Here is a 22,929-nt window from a genome sequence, read left to right on the forward strand (position 1 = left end):
CACCATCCCTCTGGGTCGTCCCAGTGCACCAGCCCCAAGCATCCAGTATCGCGCATCGAACCTGGACTGGCAACTCGTTTCTTACATGATATTCTACATGTTTCAATGTCATTCTCCCAAATCTTCCCACCCTCTCCCTCTCCCACAGAGTCCATAAGACTGTTCTATACATCAGTGTCTCTTTTGCTGTCTCGTACACCAGGTTATTGTTACCATCTTTCTAAATTCCATATATATGCGTTAGTATACTGTATTTATGTTTTTCCTTCTGGCTTACTTCACTCTGTATAATAGGCTCCAGTTTCATCCACCTCATTAGAACTGATTCAAATGTATTCTTTTTAATGGCTGAGTAATACTCCATTGTGTATATGTACCATAGCTTTCTTATCCATTCATCTGCTGATGGACATCTAGGTTGCTTCCATGTCCTGGCTATTATAAACAGTGCTGGCAGACTCTTGACTGACCGAGCCACCTCCCTTAGTGCTCACAATAACCTTTGGAGGACACCGAGGATGAGCGTTCAGTAACAAGCACGACTTCTACTAAGCTGCGACTTCAGTAACTAGTAACCATCCAGGAAGTGGCTTCTCCAAGATGTGAAGTGAAGGAGGCCAGCTCCACAGGCCCTGCGCTTGACCATGACACCACTCATCTTATATCACCCCCACCGCAACCTCAGAGGGAGCTGTTCACACTCTCATTTTAGAGAGCTGAGGCTCAACAGCTTGTACAAGGCAGAAGTGTTCTTGACCGTGTCAGAGAGATGATTCATCAGAGGGCCTGGCTTCCAGGAACCAATGGGAACCTTTTCCCACAGGCAGCAAAGTGCCCTCTGGGTTCCTCCAAACGTAAAGTGATGAATACCAGCAAGGCCCCTCTCCATCACAGCCAAGTTTCTTATGAGAGAAAGGACTTTCCTCAAAGTCTCCACCTGTTTTTGCCCCAAGAATGACACTGAGGCACCCCCCCCTCCCCAAATATGAACCGCACCCCCTGCCCTCACCATCCCACACCACAGTTAAACCCCTTGCACTTACGCTTTAAATGCTGGGAGGTAGGAGTATATAGAAATGCTGCTTAGGTTATAAATAAATGGCAGGTGTTTTCTGATATCTGTTGTTGCCCAGCTGCTAAAAAACGTGTTCAGTAAACCCTGGTCCCCACCTGAAAGAAACAAACAAATTACAGTCACGGACTTCAAGGACAGGTCAGTAATTTTACAGGAATATATAACTGGACCTTTATAAATAGGCTAATTCTATTTTTTTTGTTTTGGCTTTTTTTTCTGGCCGTGCCTCAAGGCTGGTGGGATTTTAGTTCCCTAACCAGGGATTGAACCCAGGCCCTCGGAAGTGAGAGCCCAGAGTCCTAACCCCTGGACTGCCAGGAAATTCCCACTAATTCCATTTTTAAAATAACAAATTCTATGTCATGCTCCCAAAGGACATTTTAGAGGGCAGCCATCTCCCTGAGTTAATTAATTGAGAAAATATTCACTGAGAAGCTACTATGTGCCAGACACCAGCCCAGGCACTAGAGAATCAGCTGTGGGCAGAGACAGAGCCATCATCTCTAGGACAGTCTGGGTAGGGTGGGAGGCACCACTATCAGCAAATCAAGAATCCACAACACCATCGCAAATGGGGATGAGGGCAGTGAGGCAAAGTTCTGAGTGCTATGAGGCACGTGGCAGTGGCTTGAGACTTGGTCTGACAGGCTGCGGATGCTGTATGTAAGCCAGAACTGCCTACATACACAGGGTGTCTGAGGGATGCACAGGCGGGCTGACAACTGCAGCTGGAGAGAAGGTGGGCAGATGGCGATCCAAGCAGAACACTTACACAGCACCACAGACCTGAGGAGGGCAAAACGTGCAGCTATGGAAAGAAGACCTGGAAGGCGGCCTGGGTAAGTGGACTGCAGAGTAGGGCGGGGTCACCTGGCACCAGGTGGGCCTCCAAGGGGTAGGCCACAACTAGACCACCCCAGGCTTCGATTTTAGACTGTTCTCGGTTAAAGATTTTGGACTTTAGGTTAAAGAGCAATGGGACAGGGTGTCCCTTGTTGCTCAGTGATTAAAAAAAAAAAATCCGCCTGCCAATGCTGGGGACACAGGTTCGAACCCTGATCCAGGAAGATCCCATATGCCGGGGAGCGACTAAGCTCGTGCACCCCAACTACTACGCCTGTGCTCTAGAATCTGGGAGCCACAACTACTGAAGTCTGAACACCCCAGAGCCCATGCCCTGCAACAAGAGAAGCCACCACAATGGGAAGCCCACATACCACAACTGGAGAGCAGCCCACACAGCAAAAGGACCCAGCACAGCCAAAAATAAACAAATGAACAAATAAATAAAAATATTTTAAAAGGTCAGATGGCACATGTTTTTTTTAAAGAAAGAGAAATGGTACAGAAAAAGTCAAAAGCAAAAGAGAGCAAACTTAGTAGAATTGCTTCTGAAGCCCCCAGCATTGATGGAAGGCTGATGGACAGCAGGCCATGGCACCCTGGTGCACCCTTCCGCCACGAAACACACCTCCAGGCAGGTCAGTCCTCACTGGGCTAACGTCAACAGCAGCCACAGACACCTAGCACGATGACTGCTCAGACCCTGGGGGTTCCTGGACCTCACACTTTGCTTAGATAGTGAGGACCATGCCATTCGTTTAAAAGAAATAAAACAATAAAAATCTCAACAGCTAAGAGCAAGACCTAAGTCATAAACACACAAGTAACCAAAAAGTCATTGCTATGCTAAGTCACTTCAGTCGTGTCCAACTCTGTGCGACCCCATAGACAGCAGCCCACCAGGCTGCCCCGCCCCTGGGATTCTCCAGGCAAGAACACTGGGGTGGGCTGCCATTTCCTTCCCCAATGCGTGAAAGTGAAGTCGCTCAGTCGTGTCCGACTCTTAGCGACCCCATGGATTGCAGCCTAACAGGCTCCTCCATCCATGGGATTTTCCAAGCAGGAGTACTGGAGTGGGGTGCCATTGCCTTCTCCATCACTTCAAAACACATTCAACTACAGAACCCACGTGCTTCTCACCTTAGGCTCATGAGCCTAAGAAACACCCAGAACCAGAGTCTCCCGTGAATCAGAATAGCAGCTCAGGTGTACAGGTGTTCATAGGTGTGTGCAGGTGTGTGTACGTGTGCTTAGGAGGGAGGGAGGGCGACAGGCAAGCAGAATCCTGCTCTTTCAAAGTGCAAGGCTGGTAAACCCCCCAGATACTTCCCTTCCTGGTTCGCTTTGCACTAAGACCTAGTTTCCTTTCTAAACATACCTGAATTGGCTGTCATTATTATTTGATTTTTCTTGGTTCTGAAAAAGACTTTAAAGATCTGGAGATGTATTTAATATTGAGAGCTAAGTAGTAAGATCAGGGCATTAGGCTTAAAGTCCAAATGTACCTTACCTATCCTGTGTGTCCCATCCTTTCCAAATGCCTTCGATCAACTCTATGGATCAAAGGCATCATTGAGCAACTGTCTGGAGTGACCTCACATGGAGTGATCTCTCTGTATCAGAAAGTTCTGATAGGCCTCCATTACTTAAGGGACAAGTAGCTCAACAGAGAATCAAGGTTGGTGGACTGTGTCAATGCATCAATTCCTGTTGCAGAATTACAATTCTATAAGACGTTACCATTGGGGGAAACTGTGTGAATGAAGTATATGTGGGGTTTCTCTATACATTTTTTAAAGCTGCATGTAAATCTACAATTCAGTCAAAAAACTTTTTTTAAAGTTCAAAAATTAATGTGACTAAAATGCAAAATGCCATCAAGAACTGTTAGTCATTAGATTCTAGATTCCACATGGACAGAGATTATGGCTCTTTCTGCTTATCATTATAATTCTAGCAGCTAGCAGAATGCCTTACACATGGGTAAGTTATTTGTAGAATGAAAAAAAGAACCATGAAGAAGGACATAAATGGCAGAAAAGCTGAAACAACTTGAATTTTCTACCACAGAAGAGTGGTTAGTATACTCTGATGCTGGGAGGGATTGGGGGCAGGAGGAGAAGGGGACGACAGAGGATGAGATGGCTGGATGGTATCACCGACTCGATGGACATGAGTTTGGGTGAACTCTGGGAGTTGGTGATGGACAGGGAGGCCTGGCGTGCTGCAATTCATGGGGTCGCAAAGAGTTGGACACGACTGAGCGACTGAACTGAACTGAACCACTCCCTGAACATTATTCAGCCATTAAAACCAGTGGTTATAAAGACCATCAATATACTGTGTAATATAAAAATAAACAATGACATATTATGATTATAACTAAGAACATAAATGTGTGTGTGTGTGTGTGTGTGTGCGAGTGCGTGCTCAGTCGTGTATGACTCTCTGTGACCCCATGGACTGTAGCCCGTCAGGCTCCTCTGTCCATGGAATTCTCCAGGCAAGAATACTGGAGTGGGTTGCCATTTCCTTTTCTGGGGGATTTTCCCAATCCAGGGATCGAACCCTCATCTCCTGGGTCTCCTGTATTGGCAAGCAGATTCTTTACCACTGAGGAAGCCCCAAGAACATACACATTCCTACCAGAAGATCATAAATCCAACAACAGTAGCAGTGTGAGGGGATTGGTGTTACCGATGTTCCCTCACTCCAACTTTTCCTTAATATTGTTACATTATTTTTGTAATTCTAGCATATTAATAATACAATTGGGGAAGAATGAGAATTGTGCCAAGACCTTTTCTTTCCATTTTTCACTTATTTATTTTCAGTATGAAGTATATTATCAAAAGAAAAATATATGTGTAGGTTATAAAGCGTACAACAACACATTGCTGCTTCTAAGTCGCTTCAGTCGTGTCTGACTCTGTGCGACCCCAGAGACAGCAGCCCACCAGGCTCCCCCGTCCCTGGGATTCTCCAGGCAAGAACACTGGAGTGGGTTGCCATTTCCTTCTCCAATGCATGAAAGTGGAAAGTGAAAGTGAAGTCGCTCAGTCGTTCCCAACTCTTAGCGATCCCATGGACTGCAGCCTACCAGGCTCCTCCATCCATAGGATTTTCCAGGCAAGACTACTGGAGTGGGGTGCCATTGCCTTCTCCAACAACAACACTAAATATACCCAATATCCAACTGAAAAACTCATACATTACCAACACTGTTTAAATTCTCTGTGGGGGTTCCCTTACCCAATTTCACTGTCCCTGATCCCAGAAGGAACTATTTATTATGAAATTTGTTTGTAATCATCGTGATTTCCTTGAGCACGTGAGTGTGTATCTCCAGACAATACATGCGTTTTCACTTGTTTTTGAACTTCATAAAACTAGGCATCAGACTACATATCTTTTTCTACTACTTGTTTTTTCCTGCCATATTTAAAGACTTTTCTTTTTAAATTAAGCAATTCCACTTAAAATGACTACTGACGACATTGTAACGCAGAGAAGAAATCCGATTCCACGAAGGTCAGAAGAGTAAGTATAAAGCAGGACAGGGTGAGCCTGGGAAACAGGGTGAGCCTGGGAAACAGGAGTCAAGAGTTTTGTTGATCCCTCAGAGTCCCTGGCCAGCTGCCTCCAGCCACAAACGGCCGCTTCCGTTCACTCTCAGGTACTCTCTGAATACCATCAGTCCCTCAGCTGTGTGCCATGGCAGGGCTGAGAAGCACTGCTAGACCAGGAAACAAGCAACAAGTGGAAGAGACAGGGCAGCAGATGTGTGTATCAATGGTACGCATTCAAATGGTTCATCCTTACACCGTTAACAAGGACCCTACCTCTCAGGGCACAGAACATATAGACCATGAAACTTCCATGGCCACTGCCTTCATTATGTGACTATGAAGAGTGACCCTTTAGTCAGAAGTTGTGGATTAAAAATACAATTAAATACCACCTAGAAGTCTATGGCTTCTTATATAATTTTTAAATTCAGCCATCTAACCATCTTCTCCCAAATATACAACTGCACATTTCAAGATCATACAAAACTATGTTTTAGTTTCACTAGAAAAATCTGTGTTTGGTGCTATCAATATCCTTTCATTAGAAGTCCCTAAACTCGAGCACACTTTAAAGCAGAATACAAATCTAAGCAGGTCTTTGCTATAAGACATACAAGGATATAATGAAGGCTGCTGAATTTTCCCAATGAAAACCCCAGGACTTTTGTCCAGTACATTCTAGTCAGGCTTCCAGAGGCAACTTTATTTATTTTGACAGGTTAAGACACTGTTCATCTCAATCAGCTCAGAACCAACAAGCGTGATTAGCAGACACGCCAGCAGCTGTGATCCAGCAAGCGTGGGTGTGGTGACACAGGTGAGAGACAGAGAGAAAGGAAATGGAACGAGAGACGCATGGCACCTGTTCTGCAACAAAAGCAAACATCAGAATTCTGTATCTTCCTTCCCCCAGGCTGGCCAAGTGCTAGTGATAACGTTACAACCACTCAGTATTTCCAGGTCTTTTGACCAGAGTCATGAACCTGATAAACATGAACATATCACAGCACTTATCAGAACTGTGTCCATTATTTTATGAGACAGAAATAGAATTGAGTGCTGTTATGTTTTTTAATGTGTGCACTATTCAATGCTTACGGAGAAGACAATGGCACCCCACTCCAGTACTCTTGCCTGGAAAATTCCATGGATGGAGGAGCCTGGTAGGCTGCAGTCCATGGGGTTGGACACGACTGAGCAACTTCACTTTCACTTTTCACTTTCATACATTGGAGAAGGAAATAGCAACCCACTCCAATATTCTTGCCTGGAGAATCCCAGGGACGGGGGAGCCTGGTGGGCCGCCTTCTATGGGGTCGCACAGAGTCTGATATGACTGAAGCGACTTAGCAGCAGCAGCAGCAGCATTCAGTGCTTAAGTATTTTGTGTGTTTTCCCATAGTTTGTTGGCAGCCGGCTTGCCTACTGTGAATAGCAGGGCAGGAGTAGGGGGATGAATTTTGGTTTAAACATGAACCTGAATTTCTCAGCCCCAAGGAAATGTTCCCCTAAAACCATGTTGCTCAACACACAGATCCAGAAGTAGGGGCATCACATGAGAGTTTGACAGAACTGCGGAATAGTAAGTCCCCAATCCCACCAGACCCACAGAATCAGAATGCTCATCTGAATCCTTAGATGCTTTGTTTGCATATTAAAATCTGAGAAGCACTGGTCTAGGGTCTTTTAGAGAATGACCCTTTTTAAATTTTATTATATTAGAGAATGTAACTCTTAGAAATGTCATTTCTATAGAAAATGTCTGAGGTTATATAAATTACATATAGGTACTATAGGATGATGACTAAAATAGGCTCCAGCTTTCAAATGGTTTTCAACCTAATCAGGGAGTAGAAGAGCATAAACCAAGCAAACAATGTAAAGCAAAATATGGTTAATATTATAAGAGAGGGATGGGCTTCCCAGGTGGCTCAGTGGTAAAGAATCCACATGAGATGCAGGTTTGATCCCTGGGTCAGGAAGATTCCCTGGAGAAGGAAATGAAACCCACTCCAGTATTCTTGCATGGAAAATCTCATGGACAGGGGATCCTGGCAGGCAACAGTCCATGGGGTCACAAAGAGCTGGACGTGACTTAGTGACTGAACAACATAAGCAAGAGATAGGCAAATGCTGAAATGAAAATGTGACTCAGTCCTTAACACTGAATTCCTATAACATGCTCGGCAGGTGTTACCACTCTTGTCGACAGAGAGCATGCCAAGGATACTAAGTTATTGTCTGTGAGTGTTCCATCTCTTGGGGATATTTCCATTAGGTTTACTAAGGATCATCGGATTAACCCAGGTGGCTCATGGGAATCCAGGTACTTTGAGCCCTGGTCTTAGCATCACTGCATCTCGCTGGCCTCAATCCATTTAAACGAAGAACGATTGATTTATTTTACCATTTCATGTTCAGCTTTTGTTTCTCACTTTAAAAAATATTTTAAATAATCAAGCTATTAAATAATTACATAGATGCAAGGGAACACTTATTTGTGGTTTAAATTTCACTTTCTCAATTTAAGGCAGCTCCTCCTAAGTCTAGATTCTTTTAGCATGCTGAATTTATCAGATTCACGATTACATAATTGTGTAATTAGGTGTTAAATGTAAGGTCTCATAAAATATACAGTGTACAAGGTTTATACAGGTAGGGATAAAAAAAAAAACTGTATTATTTACTTATATATTCCTAGCCCTTAAACTTAGTATCTTCCCCAGATGAGGAGCTCAAATGGTTTTTTTTCAATACCATAGGAATGGATTACAGAAACAAAGACAAAATTAATCATTTGCAAAAATACTTCTGAACCCACAAAACAATTTGAGACTATCAACTGTGCTGCTGATTAAAAAACACAAAGTAACTTATAGACACAGAAAACTAAGGGTTGCCGGTGGGGAAAGGAAAGTGGGGACAAGATAGGGGTCAGGGTGTTAAGAGGTACCGACTACTATGTATAAAATAAGCCACATGGATAGACTGTCCGGCACAAGGGATATGGCCAATATTTTGTAATAACTATGAGAGGAGTGTAACCTTTAAAAATGGTGACTCACTATGTTGTACACCTGAAACTTATATATATTATAAATCAACCATATCTCATTCATCAAATAAAACACATCCACTATTTTAACAATAAAAAGACAAAATATTTCTAGACATTATGGTTTAGAGGGGAGAAACAGTAGCTGCAGAGATAGAAGACTTAAGTGTCCTCATCTCTAAAATGAGGAATATATCAACTGCTTTCTCTAGTCAGGGCAATGCATTTTAAGTAATTAATCTGTAATAAAGCCAGTATAATATTTTCCTCCATCCTGTATCATTCCCAGGATATATTTTCATGAATGTTGCAGCATGTGGTGATCCATTGGAAGAGAAGACATAAAACTACACTCATACAACCCAGCCATAGCTTCAAGATAGACTGTCTGCTTCACACCTTGCCAGACTGTCTGGCAAGAGGCTGTCCAAACTGTATCGATGCCGGTGCCCAGTACAGCCATATAGCAGGCCTTCAATAAACATCTATTGAATTAATATACTAATGAATAAATAAATGACTACTTCACAAAACTGTTAAGGAATAAATGAAGAAGTAAAATGACCTCCCTAAGAGCCTGTACACATGAACACGTTAGTTCTTCCTTCCGTCTCTATTCGAGTTCATGATCTCTGCTGGTTACGAGGCTAGAAACAGATGGCTAAGTTAAAAAAAAATACTCATGGGTAGGTACAGTGAGATAAAAATAGCCCTTAAAACCTGTGTGTACTCATTTATTTTGCTACATGATATGACTTTTGCTTTTCATCTTTATTCAATATACTACCCAAACTATCCATTAAAATTTACTTACTGAATGATATAAACACAAGAGAACAGAGTAATTTTCAAAGCAACTGCCAACACAGCTTAAGGCCTATGTAGCCACAAGTAGCCTAGTCTGTGGGCCACTGGGGAAAGCCTACCATGAGCACCTGTCAAAGTGGAACCTTTCAAGTCAGGGGACCAGGTGAGGCACATCTGAATTTCTGAGCATCTCTGGTTTGAACAAGACAAGTACTATCTGGGAAGATCTCTCTCCTTCACTACTTTTTTTGGACAGCTTGAATCCAAACTAATCGCAAAGGTTAGAGAACACTGGGGTCACTTTTACACTTTAAAATTTAGAATTTAGAACAAACTCTTTTAAAATTATTTAAAAACTTCATTGTACTCTCCCAGTTTACATTTCCAAGCACAGAAAAAAATTCAGTTTAAGGGTCTCAGTGACCCCTTAAAAATCAGAATAGGGAACACACAGTTTAATGACCTCACAGCAGATTTTAGATTCTGCTGAAGGAAAACCATACCTAACATTCTACACCAATTTACTCTGTTCATTTTTTTTTTTTTTGAAAATTCAACTACACACCAAAATGTCATGACTTCAAAAAAAGCTTAGGATATTTAGATTACACTAAGAATTCCATTTTTTTTAAAAGATGGATACTTGAAATTGGAAAATATCAATTCTAATTTTTCACTTAGGTTTTTGAAGGTAACACATGGAAACAAAATTTAATATACAGCAACTGTCAAGCACTAAACTTTTCGACTGTATCAGTTCAGTTCAGTTGCTCAGTTGTGTCCAACTCTTTGCGACCCCATGGACTGCAGCACACCAGGATTCCCTGTCCATCACCAACTCCTGGAGCTTACTCAAACTAATGTCCATCGAGTCAGTGATGCCATACAATGATTTCAACTGTACAGGCATCCTTAATTTAGGATACTCTGGAGTCATGGGAGAAAAGGAAATAAAAATCTCAACTTGCATCCAGATTAATTTAATCAAATGAAGAGTCAAGTGAATCAGCCTTACTGTACTCTCTCATGTGTGGAGATAAAACTGCTGACTAGTATCTACAAAATCATCACCTCTTTTCCTTCTCACTGTTAAGTCCTGAAGTCGTCCTTATCTTGTCAGAGTCTATAAAATATTACTGTATATGTGTTTTGCAACAGTTATTGTACAACTCTTCAGAAAACATGTAATGTTGGTTATGAAGTAAGTGCAAGACAGTCCACAAATATTAACAGCATAGGAAGTTAGACACCTCATTGTGGGAAATTAAACGCCAGCCATGAGTTAGGTATGAAGTCACTAGTTCGAAATTTCTAACACTCTATAGATATTGGGGAAGAAAAAAGATGTCAAGGTCCCTAGCATGATTTGCCATATTAGGAATATCCTCTTGGTCAGAGGCAAGGGTGTGGTGTGATTAGAGGACTGGTGATTAGAAGCCTTGACAGCCACATTCTTTCACATGAGAAGGGCTGCAGAAGCAGCTGCAAATACTCAGCCATCAGCAGCCCACGCGGCTTGTCAGTGGACATCAGGCCCCATCAATTTTTGTTGAACGTATGAGGAGATTAAGCAGAACTTGCAAGACATTCAGACAGAGCTATAGGTATCTGCAAACAGGTTTTCTTTAATATCAGTCTAAAAATGCTAGGACTGAAGACCCCTGTTCAGTACACCTGGGGGCTGGGGGTGGGGGGAGATATCTGCGGGTATTAGAAAATGTATGGTAAAGTGAAAGGAAATGCCTGAAAGTGCTCATCTCAGAGCCTGTGGCGTGACATTTGCATTGAGAGCTTGACGTCAGTTCCTTGGTTCAACTAAGCCCAGAAACCACGAGCCGAGGGACCATAACTACTGAAACCTGTGCTCAGTAATAGGAAAAGCCACTGCAACCCACCACCACGAGAAGTCCTCTCAGTAATAGGAAAAGCCACTGCAACCCACCACGAGAAGTCCTCTCACGACCACCAGGGAGTAGCCCCCTCTCTTCACAACTAGAGAAAAGCCCATGCAGCAGTGAAGACCTAACACAGTCAAAAATATAAATAAATAAATAACATTTAAAAAAAGAATAAGCATAAGCTCCTATCTACATAGTTGAATTTTCACCTCTTTCAACTAGGTATTTCCATGAGTCACAGAAAAAATTCAAATCCTTTGCCACCAACGAGCCAGTAAATGGAGCACCCTCCAGAAAGGCCAGCTCCTGGAAACCCTGCTGCTGAATAATGAATGTGCTCCCAGGCACAGAGAGAATCGCCTGCGGTTTCAGATTCTAGCTGAAAGAGCAGAAAGCGCTTTCTAGTTGAGCCCTCTTTACACGTTCTTGCTTCTTAACAACGGACCATCAATTCCTTTAGTACCTCTTGGTTCCAGAAAAAATACTTGATCCAGGTTGGTTTCTACCAGCTAATTAAACCATTTTATATTCTGAAATTGTAACCCAGTAATTTATCACGGCACACTGGCATCCAAACTTTGATCTTGCGACAACAGAATCTAGTATTCTTCAAAATTAGAAAGTGGATTCTCTTTACGCAATTATAATCATGTGCATTTTAGGCAGCTAGATCTACTGTAGCATGCGACTCACTTATTAGATCTGATAATATATATGAAATTTCTGGCAGGATTATGCTACTTCCTTTAAATTTAATGAGAGGAGGTGAAGAAAGCCACAATCTGACGCAAAGGTTAAGACAAACAGTGGACTTCTGCTAAAAATACTCTTATCTTCCTTCTGTGCAAAGGTAACTATTTTTGTGTGAGCAAGAGAAATACATGTTTTGAACTCAAATGCCAATATAACTTTCATTCCTTATATGAAAGGAAAATAGCAGGAGCTACAAAATAAGTCAGTGAAGTGAAGAAGTTACATTTGGCCATAACCACAGTGAGCACTCAGCGCATTATTTCTCACTTAAGGTTGCTTAAAGTAAAAATGCACTTCCTGTCAGAGGCTGCCACTTATTACGGCTCAGATACTTTTGCTCACTGTTTTAAGGGCACATAATGACTTGGCACTGAGCAGAATTTCTCAACCTTGGCGCTACTGACCTCTTGAGCCGGATGATTCTTTGGTGTGGGGGCGTGCGTTGGAGGATGTTTAGCAGCATCCCTGGCTTCTACTCACTAGATGCCAGTCCTGTCTTCCCATTCACTTGTGACAGCTAAAAATGTCTCCAGACATTGCCAAAAGTCCCCAGGGGGTGGGGCCAAATCGCCCCAGGTTTAGCACTACTGGTATAGAATATAAACTAGTCAAACAGTGAAACAAGATTGAGATTTAAATTTCTCCTTCCTTTTCATTGACATTTCAAATAGCTGCTGTTCCAAATCCTCAAATGACTAAACAGAATTCAATTTCTGTGAACAGCAACAACAAAAACCCAATTTCAATTTAATATTTAACTAAAACTGTTTTGGGCTTCCCTAGTGGGGAAGGTAAAGAATCTGACTGCAATGCAGGAGACCTGGGTTCAATCTCTGGATCAGGAAGATCCTCTGAAAAAAAGGAATGGCTACCCACTCCAGTGTTCTTGCTTAGAGAATTCCATAGACAGAGGAGCCTGGCAGGGTAAGGTTCCTGGGGTCACAAAGAGTTGGACATGACTGAGTGACTAACACACAAAAATGTTTTAAATTCCAATTTCTTAATTTCAGCAATCCCATGAACGTCTAGATGTATTTTTAATTCAAAAACTTTAAATTTGAAATTGTGATTTTTAACTTTACAACTAGTTAAGGGAGATGAACCCCCATATCTGCATCCAGGGCTGAACTTTATGTCAGTTGAGGATGGTCATTCCTGCTGGTGTCAAAAGATCTACTCACTGCAAATCTCATACCTGCTCTTGGAGTGGAAAGTAGGGCCTGGGGTCTGCTCAGGGCTCTGGACTACCCCCATGCTCCTGGCCCTGGCTTCTGCCACAGTGTCAAGTATCTGACAGAGAGTCACTGCTGAGAGGGGGTCTCCTTGTACAAATCCTTCTTCCTAGATACAACTGGGTCTTTTCTTAATTCAAAGGATCCATCAACATTTATTTTCAAAAAAGCTGCTTTTGCATACTAACTGCTAGTTTTGTGGTTTGTGCTGTTAAAAACAAAAGTGACTTATTATTTATTATTTTAGAGGCTGGCCTAAAATAGAAGTTGCTGCTGCTAAGTTGCTTCAGTCGTGTCCGACTCTGTGCTACCCCAGAGACAGCAGCCCACCAGGCTCCCCTGTCCCTGGGATTCTCCAGGCAAGAACACTGGAGTGGGTTGCCATTGCCTTCTCCAATGCATGAAAGTGAAAAGCGACCCCATGAATTTCAGCCCAACAGGCTCCTCCGTCCATGGGATTTGCCAGGCAAGAGTACCGGAGTGGGTTGCCAAAATAGAAGTATACCTAACTAATTAATTTAACCAAAATTCTCCAAAGGATCTGAAGCCCTAAATCACAGTTATAACCTTTCTATATAAACACATATTGACAGCTATAGATAGATACACATACACCTTACGGAAAATGGATGGTGACTGCCAAGGTTCTATGCTTTAGCTTTGCAGATAGCACTCTATCTGATGCACTTCCTTATAGACAGTGAAAATTTGGAGACAAAGATTACTCACAGAGCCTGTGTTCTGAGAATGAGAGCCTAAATTTATTCCTCAAATTTCCACAGAAACAATTCTGGGTCCTCCTGTTCTTGCACTTCAGTTTACTCAGGCTTAAGACAGCTGTTAAACTCTTTCATCTGTTTCGTGATCTTTTGAATTCCTGAATAATCATGGTTGCTTTAATCATACTCCAATTTAGGCACAGGAAGATCAATGAATGGCAAGTCTGTAAAACAGCCTAGGTACCTATAGGAAAAAGATGCATACACACACACAAAACACACTATTTCCCAGAACAACACGACTTAAAACGCTTATCACATGTATCACTATCTTGTAGACACAAGGAAACGTAGCAACTCCCTGAGAAGAGCAGCCCCTAGAAGTTATTCACAGCTTATCTGATACAAGGAAAACAGATACGTACCATCAAAACTACCTTGCTCGGAAGCAAGATGCAACAGCTGATTGTATGTTTCGACTGAAGGCTGATAAACAAAGACTCCAGAATTGAAGCAGTCAGGCCACCCTGGGTCTGGTGCCGCCGACAATTCTTCTCTCTCAAAAAGATCGTCAATATTGGCTAGGACCTGATTCAAGGGTAAGGGGGTGGGGAGAAGGGAAAGCATTTCAGAACTGTTCTTCTATAGCATAACCCTTCCTAAGTTCTCCAACACATAAGATGCAATCTGTTGCTGGTCTTTAACTCTTCAGATGACACCTGTGAGGCAGACTGCTCCTACTCTCCTTCAACACCTGACACTTTTCACAACAGCAGTTTTATCTGAACTTTACTGTCAAGTCCCGACAGCATTCTTCACATGCCTAACCGCTTTCAGTTACTATATCCATCTCTCCAGCCATCAAAGTCATACTCACCAGAGTATCTGCATCCATGAATACACATTTTGAGTACTGTGTAAGTGACCAGCAGTGGAGTTTAGTCAACGTGACACCCAACTCAGGCCTCTTCATTAAGGTTAGATGTGCTGAATCACCGCTGTCCAGGACATCTACCATAATGACTTCATCGAAGACTGTCTCTAGAGCTTTCCTGTCAAAATAAAATCCAGAAAACAGCTCTTAGCATCTCTTCAGAACAAATGACCCAGACAACATAAGACTGCATTCTTATTAGCTTATTGACAACTACAGCAATCTATTACTTTGGTATGTTAGTCTCTTAAGTATGTTCTGACTTCAGCACAAACTTTTAATTTGCATGTGCAGTTAACTTCACTAAAATGCCAAGACTTATGGTGAGGATGAACTACTTGTCTTAAACACTATCATAGAAGAAGTTCCGTACCACTGACTACCAGTCAAATTGTGAAACAGCCTGTAAAAATGTAACTCATGTTTGGTCAGATGTCTTTTCAACAGCCTCTGTCTTTAACGATATTTTATTAGAACTGCTTCTTGCTGACCGCTGAATACTTTTCCAAGTGATGCTGAGTTAAGGCATACAATATCTGCACTGACGCCTATAACTAATAATTTTTGCTAAAGCAGCTGACAACTGCCTGAAACTGTGTGTCGTAAAAGAAGTTGAGTGACTCAATTACTCGGTTTCCATTCTTTTGCATCAAATATAACCAGCATGTATTATATGCTTAGCACCCCTGGCATGAGAGACTCACTTTGGTTTGTGAGGTATAACACCTATCTCTGCCCAAAATTAACTAAAGACTTACTTTAGAAAGCAAGCCAGAGGTGAGAGAAGTCGGGGTGTACTTCTTAGATGAGACACTAAACTCAGCACAAGAAAAAACATAGGATAAAGACAGATCATCACTGAAAGTTTATAACAATATCAAGCATGGAGAACAAAACTGGTATTGTGCTAGTAATCTCCAAAGCTGTACAAAAATATGTTCCAGTTCACACTGTAAACTTGATTTCTTGGAAAGAAATGATTGGTGTACCACTTACCACAGGAAAGGGGGCTTGGTTTCTTGGTTTCTAAGACTACATCCACTTTCTTACAGTATCCTCACTAAAGTGATTACAGATTAGGACATACACATAGGAGACAGTTTGGGGGTAATTTGGTTTTCCTAAATTACCCTTTAGGAACAAGATTGTTAGTGTGTGAGATATACGTATGCGTATATAATGCCTCTTTTTCAGGGGTCCTTGGCATGTGCTTATATTTTTTGAAAAGAGTCACAAAAGGGGCATTTTCAACTTCTAAAAGGGATAAAAGAACGCAAAAATAAAGCAATACAGAGGTGCTAGTGTGGCAAGATACTCTTAAATAAGTTAGTATGAGGATCAAGGCAGTTGATTGAGATACTTCAAAATTTAATTCCAAAAAAGTAATATGCACTAACCCAATCAACAAGCAGCTTGTACCCCTCAGGGTCTCTCCTAGCAGGACCCCTAATTCAGAGAGCCCTTTGGAAAATATCTAGTCTGCTGAATTGTAAATAAAGATCATTAGGTCAGATGGTGTCAGATGTGGTGGAGAAAACTGCTGCTGCTGCTGCTGCTAAGTCACTTCAGTCGTGTCCGACTCTGTGCGACCCCATAGACGGCAGCCCACCAGGCTCACCCGTCCCTGGGATTCTCCAGGCAAGAACTGCTTTCTTTCTTTCAAAGGCAAGGGAGGTTTGCTTGGCTGGAAACAGGAACAATAGCCCCTGTTCCCTTTGGGGGAAAGGTATGCAGGTGAAGGAGGAGGACACAGAGGGAACGGCTGGACTGAATCACTCACTTGGATCACCCGGAGAGGACCTGCCTATGAGAGAGCCCAACTCCTGGTTGTGATCAGTAAGCCCAAGGGCCAGAACTCCACCTCCCAGATGGAGCTTGGGTGGAACATCTCCCAAGAGCCAGGAAGAGGTTTCAGACCCAGGAATCCTTCACTCAGCAGCTCTCATCGTTCTCCACCAGCACTGAATCTCTGGAAAGGGTCTGGCCTTAAGGTCCACTGATGCTAGAAACAGCGGAGGTGATGTCAGAGCCCAACCAACAGCCCGGCAGCAAGGTCCTCACCTCATAGAGTCCGAGACCTGTGGGGTGATGAGCACAACCAGCCTCCTGGTGGTCCTGTGCTGTTTCAGAGACAAGCCCAGGACCAGGGCTCCTTTGGCGTAGGAATCGTTTGTGGTCAGTGTCACAAAGGCCTGATCTTAAAACAAGGAAAACAGAAGGTATTCATTACATCATTCTAACTAGAAAACATGACCCCAGGACCCTGGTCAACCAATAATTGGGCAAAATCAACTCCTCTGTGATCAACCTGCTCGATTAATAAAGGAAGAACCTCTTGGGGGATGGGGGATGGGAGAGAGAACCCAGTGCCCACTTTCAGAGTGTCTCAATACCATTCGTTAGTAGGAGATCATTGGCAACCTTCAAGAGGCTATAAAAATTAAATCTAACTTAGAGTCCAGACACACTAAATTCTCAGACGACAAAGTAGCTTAACACCCAGAGGGCAATTACCAGGTAGTAGAGAAGAGATCAAGAAGTGCATTTTCTGTTTGTCCTACAAGGTATCATAGACAGTATTCTCAGTCAAGAACAAACCCAGCCAACAACCTCAACTGAGAGCATCTGAAGCAGAGCCCATATTCTTCATCCTGGTGCTCACGTGTGCCAAGCCTCCGGCTTTTTCAACTCTTTCCTCAACCTGGAGCAAAGACTCCACAGTCACCCAACCATCTCTCCAGAGACACTTTGAGTCTCTCTTAAACATCACTTCCCCCAAGAAGCCTTCCCTCCTTGATGCTTCCATCTAAATAGTGGCCCATCACTGTTGAATGGATTTAGGGACTACCTCACAAGCTCTAGCAAACCTGCCTCCTTTCCTTGGAGAAGCAAGCATTACATCCTACCCAGTACCCTGGGGCCCCTCAACCCTCTCTTTCACACTCATGCTTGTTCTCAGTCGCTCAGTCCTGTCTGACTCTTTGTGACCCCCTGGGCTGTAGCCCGCCAGGCTCCTCTGTTCATGGAATTTTTTAGGCAACAACACTGGAGTGGGTTGCCATTTTCTCCTCCAGGGACTGTCCCGACCCAGGGATCAAACTCACATCTGCTTGGCAGGTGGATTCTTTACCACCTGGCCACCAGGGAATCCCCTCTCTCTCACACACACACCCACGTTCAAATATCAATCTCCAATAATCACTTAGTTGCAAATGCATGAATTATTCTTCCTCCTGAACAAGCCTTACCCTTCCAAGGCCACCAGCCAAGCCTTTAGGATTTCTTTAGTCCTTCCCAGGATGATTCTGGGACACGTTCCCTCTCGAAAGGGATTTTAACGTTAAAACAGGTTGGTGGGCATACAAACACAAAGGACCCAGTGCTGCTGGGGCTCACGTGGGTCACTGTTACCCAACTGGGCAGTTGGGACACTGTAACGAAGTCACTCAGATTCTGTCTTAGGTTTCCTCTTCCTCCCTTTGCCCATTTTCCAGTGGAGCCTGGAGGCAAATTCCATTGAGAAGTAAGAGGAAATTGTAGGCTGTCCAGTGAGCCAGCACAGTCCCCATCCGCAGATTTGAGGGCAACCTTCACATATAGCCTTGGATTCTCTGTTAAGCAGTAGAAGGTCTAGAGTTTCTACCTGCACCTCGCCCTCCTCCAGGGTCATCTGCTTCTAGGAAAGCTCGGAACAGGGCCCCCATCCCTTGACATACCCATCAACCTCTGCCTGTTCTCGTTTCTTCAACCCGTCATAAGATAGCAATATTTTAGTCAGCCCACCACAGGGGCGCTTAACCTGGGGCAAGATGAATGATGTTTCAACTCAAAGATGGTCCTGATTCCAGGACCATGCAGGAGGGCATGGCAACCCACCCCAGTACTCTTGCCTGGAGAATCGCTGGACAAGACGGGCTACAGTCTATGGGGTCCCAAAGAGCAGGACATGCCTGAAGCCACTTAGCACACATACACACACCGGGGGATCAAAGAGAAAAGTTTACAGGTAAGTAGGATTCAAGGCTTTCAGGAAGCAAGGATATGGATGATTTCCCAAAGGAAGAGGGAAGCAGGACAACCTTAGGAACTGAGGTTTGCAAGGCAAACCTAGCAAAGGAAAGACCAATGACAGCTGGGGAGGAGGCTAAACCCTCCCAGAGATGGCCGAGCTCCGGGTGACTTCTGCAATCTTTCCGCAGTTCAGTGGCTGTAATAACCCCACTATTAGACTCAACAGCACGGTCTGCGGTCCTCGGGGGCAGACTCGCCGAGCGGCCCGGACACCCTGCAACAAGTGGGCCGGCGCCTTCCCACCGCGCGGATCCCGCTCCCCGGGGGCGCTCGCCGGGCTCCGGCTTCCCGCAACCCAGCCCCAAAGGCCTAAAAATAGGCTCGGCGAGGCGGCCAGCGCCGGGACTGACGGCCGAGGAGCCGGGCCGGGGCCGCCGGTGTGCCCGTCTCGCGGCCGCCCCTTTCCAGAGGTTCCAACCCGTGGGCTGTGGAGGCGGCGCCCCGCGACCCCGCCGCTCTCCGGCTTCGGGCCGGGCGCCCCGGAGGAGCCGGCTCCCCGCCCCTACGCAGCCCGCCGCAGCTGCTCCGCCCGCCCGCCCGCCCTTCACGGTGCGCGCAGGAGGAAGGGCAAGGAGACGGAAGCAGGAACGGGGGCTTCGGCGGAGGGCCCAGGCGCTGCCCGGCGGGGGCCCCTCGGCTGCGCTCCGGGTCGGGACGGCAGCTCGGGCCCCCGGGGCGGCGAGGCAGCGGCTGACGCAGGAAGCGACACGCCCGGCTGCGGCCAGCCTGCAACTTTGCGACGGTCTTCGTCCTGCCGGGAGCTCCCCCGGGGCAGAGGGCCGGGTGCGGGGGGAGAAGCGCTGCGGCAGCGGCGGGCGGCGCGTACCTGTCATGGTGCAGCCGGGGGCGCGGGCGGCCGCCACAGCCGCAGCCGCAAGTTCGTGACTCGGAGACGCCGGGCGCGGGGAGCGAGCGCGGCCGGCGAGGAGGCGCGGCGGGAGCCGAGCGTCCGCCCGGAGCGCTCTTATAGCGGCCGTCACGTGGCCGCGCACGCTCCCCGCGCCCGCCGGCATCCTCGTGGGGAGGCGGCCCCGGGACTGCGGGACCCCGGTCCTCACCCAGCCTTTCCACTGGGGGGCTGGGCTCCGCGTCCACCTCCGTGGCCGCTCCAGTCCTGGTCCGGCTCCCGCGGGGCACCTGCCTGAGACCGTGAGCTGGGGCTTTGGAGGGGGATTTTAGCGGCAGAGTGTGGCATCCCAGGGACAAACTCCCAAAGAAGCCAAGGATTAGGGAACTTTACAAAACAAAAACCCCAGATCACTCCAGTTAGAATAATTCATCTGAACGTAAAGTTTAACTGCACTTTCTTCACCTGGAATTCCAAATCACCCTCCGGAAGCATTTCTCAGTGTACTCACAGCGGTTTTGTGGCCTTAACCTAAAAACAGAATACATTTTCAGTACGTTAGATTCTCGAAGTCCTCTGCATCAATTAGATATTTCAGTGTTTCATTGAATTGTCAAACGTTAACTCAATGAAGTAGGTTCTATAGTCTTTACAGATGAAGAAGCTGAGTCACAGAAAAATCACTTGTCTATGGTCGTATCATGTAAGTGGAGAAAGTAGGGTTTGAACCATAGCAGTTTTGTTACATCCGGAGAAGGCAAAGGCACCCCACTCCAGTACTCTTGCCTGGAGAATCCCATGGACGGAGGAGCTTGGGTAGGCTGCAGGCCATGGTGTCGCTTAGAGTCTGACACGACTGAGCGACTTCACTTTCACTTTTCACTTTCATGCATTGGAGAAGGAAATGGCAACCCATTCCAGTGTTCTTGCCTGGAGAATCCCAGGGACGGGGGAGCCTGGTGGGCTGCCGTCTATGGGGTCGCACAGAGTCGGACACACTGAAGCGACTTAGCAGCAGCAGCAGCAGTTTTGTTACAGAATTGACCTTGCAAGCAAGACCATGGCATCTCTGGTACTCTGGTGCCCAAAAGGTTAGTAAACTATGGGTAGTACAGTCTTTTAGGTTAATCTGTTTCACAAATCATGAAAAGGTGAGTTTGTCGTTTTTCTAGGAAGTTGAGAAATAGTTCTCTGATGTGATCATACCCTTCTCTCCCATCTCTTCCATCCAGTCCAATCACACAGGAAAGCAGCAGCTAGTATTGAAACAATTCTCTGCAAACAATAGTTGCTCAGTGTCTGCTGAATGGAAACCAAACAGGAAGTTGACAACATCAATTGAAACAACCAAACAGATGCTTTAGAATAAGTGATTTATTTGTTAAGGTGGTATTGCTATTCTCAAACCAATCCTGTATGTGTGCTTAGTCACTCACACAACTCCTTCCAACTCTGCAGCCCTGTAGGCTGTAGCCCACCCTGGAATTCTCTGACCATGGAATTTTCCAAGCAAGAATACTGGAGCAGGTTGCCATTTCCCGCACTGGGGAATCTTCCTGACACAGTATTCGAACCCCAGTCTCTGGTGTCTCCTGCTTTGGCAGGCAGATCCTTTACCACTAGTGCCACCAGGGAAGCCCAAACTAATTATATCACTGTTTATTCAAGTGTAGGCCTGGACTTCCTACATCAGAATCACTTGGGGGCACTTGCTAAAAAGGCAGATTTTTGGTTCTAAGCCCAGACCCCTGAATCAGAATCTTAATAATAGAACCCAGGAATCAGCATTTTAAATGTCATCTCTGGGAGACTTGACTCCTTTCCCCCATCCTGACCACAGCAATTGACACCACTCATTTGCTTCGGAATGCCGCCTGATTACTTGGCATTCTAAACTTCCTTTGAAGGAAGTGGAAATGTGGGGAGAAGGTGCAGTAAGTGGATTACCACTTACTCAAAGCCTACAAGTTTAGAAGAGTTGGAGCTCTCTAAGGACGATAAGGCTTCCCAGGTGGTGCTAGTTGTAAAGAACCCGCCTGCCAATGCAGGAGATAAAAAAGATGAGGATTCAATCCCTGGGTCAGGAAGATCCCCTAGAGGAGGAAATGGCAATCCATTCCAGCATTCTTACCTGGAGAATCCCATGGACAGAGGAGCCTGGTGGGCTACTGTCCATAGGATCCCAAAGAGTTGGAGATAACTGAAGCAACTTAGCAAACACGCAAGGAAGATAAAAGGCTATAGCTGAGTTGCACCTACCTGAGGAGAGGAAAGGGGCGCTAGTGGTAAAGAACCCACCAGCCAAGCAGGACATGTAAGAGACGCAGGTTCAATCCCTGGGCCAGGAAGATCCCCTGGAGGAGGAAATGGCAACCCAGTATTCTTGCTTGGAATAGCCCATGGACAGAGGAGTCTCGAACCCTACAGTCCACGGTGTTGCCAAGAGTTGGACACGACTGAAATGACTTAGCACACATATGCACCGGGAAAGGGAAAACAGAGTGGTGCTTTCAGGTTTGAATTGCTCTTTTCCATACTGATAAGTGGACTCGAGAGAGTGAGGTTTTCCTCTTTCACCCAGGAACCCTCCTACCCTTACGACAGTTAACCACCTGCTGCTTGAAGTCTAAGTATTCATACTGGGCTCCCACAGGATGTGGTTCTGGGGCCAGAAGGGCAAAGCCTAGAGGAAGAGCTGTGGACAACTAGAACTAGCAGGCTTTCCTTAGGAACAGCTCCTCTCGGCTCCACACTCCCCCCAACCCCCTTCCCACCCCACACCCCACCAACCCGCAGTGTTTCAGTAAAAGCAGTCACCATAGCCTCCTTTCCTGTGTTTCATATGAGAAAAACATTTACATGAAACAGAGTTACAGAAACAGAGACTTTGCAGCTTTTACCACATTGAGTCAAATAGGGGCATTTTGAGGTTGCTACAATCTATTCTTAGATGTTGTCTTAATTGAGATTACTAATAGTGACCCACTGACCAGTTTTCCTGACGCTATTCCACATTGAGCTTCGTGAATTATGAGATCAAAGCGTCTCAAATTTTAATGTGACCACAAATTGCCTGGGGATTTTGCTGAAATGCAGATTCTGACTCAGTGGTTTGGGGTGGATCTC

The 22,929-nt window shown here is 45.1% G+C and overlaps 1 protein-coding gene across 2 annotated transcripts in view; it reads right to left on the minus strand.

Moving 5' to 3' along the window:
• GYG1 (glycogenin 1) overlaps window positions 1-19,984 on the minus strand; it is a 40,896-nt gene extending 20,912 nt beyond the window's left edge. Inside the window, exons 1-5 of one of the 2 annotated variants that reach the window (XM_059884999.1) lie at window positions 19,783-19,984; window positions 16,947-17,082; window positions 14,829-15,003; window positions 14,377-14,539; window positions 1,044-1,170 (exon numbers count right to left, since the gene is read on the minus strand). In XM_059884999.1, the coding sequence (XP_059740982.1) occupies window positions 1,044-1,170; window positions 14,377-14,539; window positions 14,829-15,003; window positions 16,947-17,082; window positions 19,783-19,969 (788 nt within the window). In that variant the 5' untranslated portion in view covers window positions 19,970-19,984. 2 annotated transcript variants of the gene reach the window in all.
• Window positions 19,985-22,929: the final 2,945 nt, after the last annotated feature.

Source organism: Bos taurus, chromosome 1, assembly GCF_002263795.3.
Source record: "Bos taurus isolate L1 Dominette 01449 registration number 42190680 breed Hereford chromosome 1, ARS-UCD2.0, whole genome shotgun sequence".
Classification (NCBI taxonomy): Eukaryota; Metazoa; Chordata; class Mammalia; order Artiodactyla; family Bovidae; genus Bos; species Bos taurus.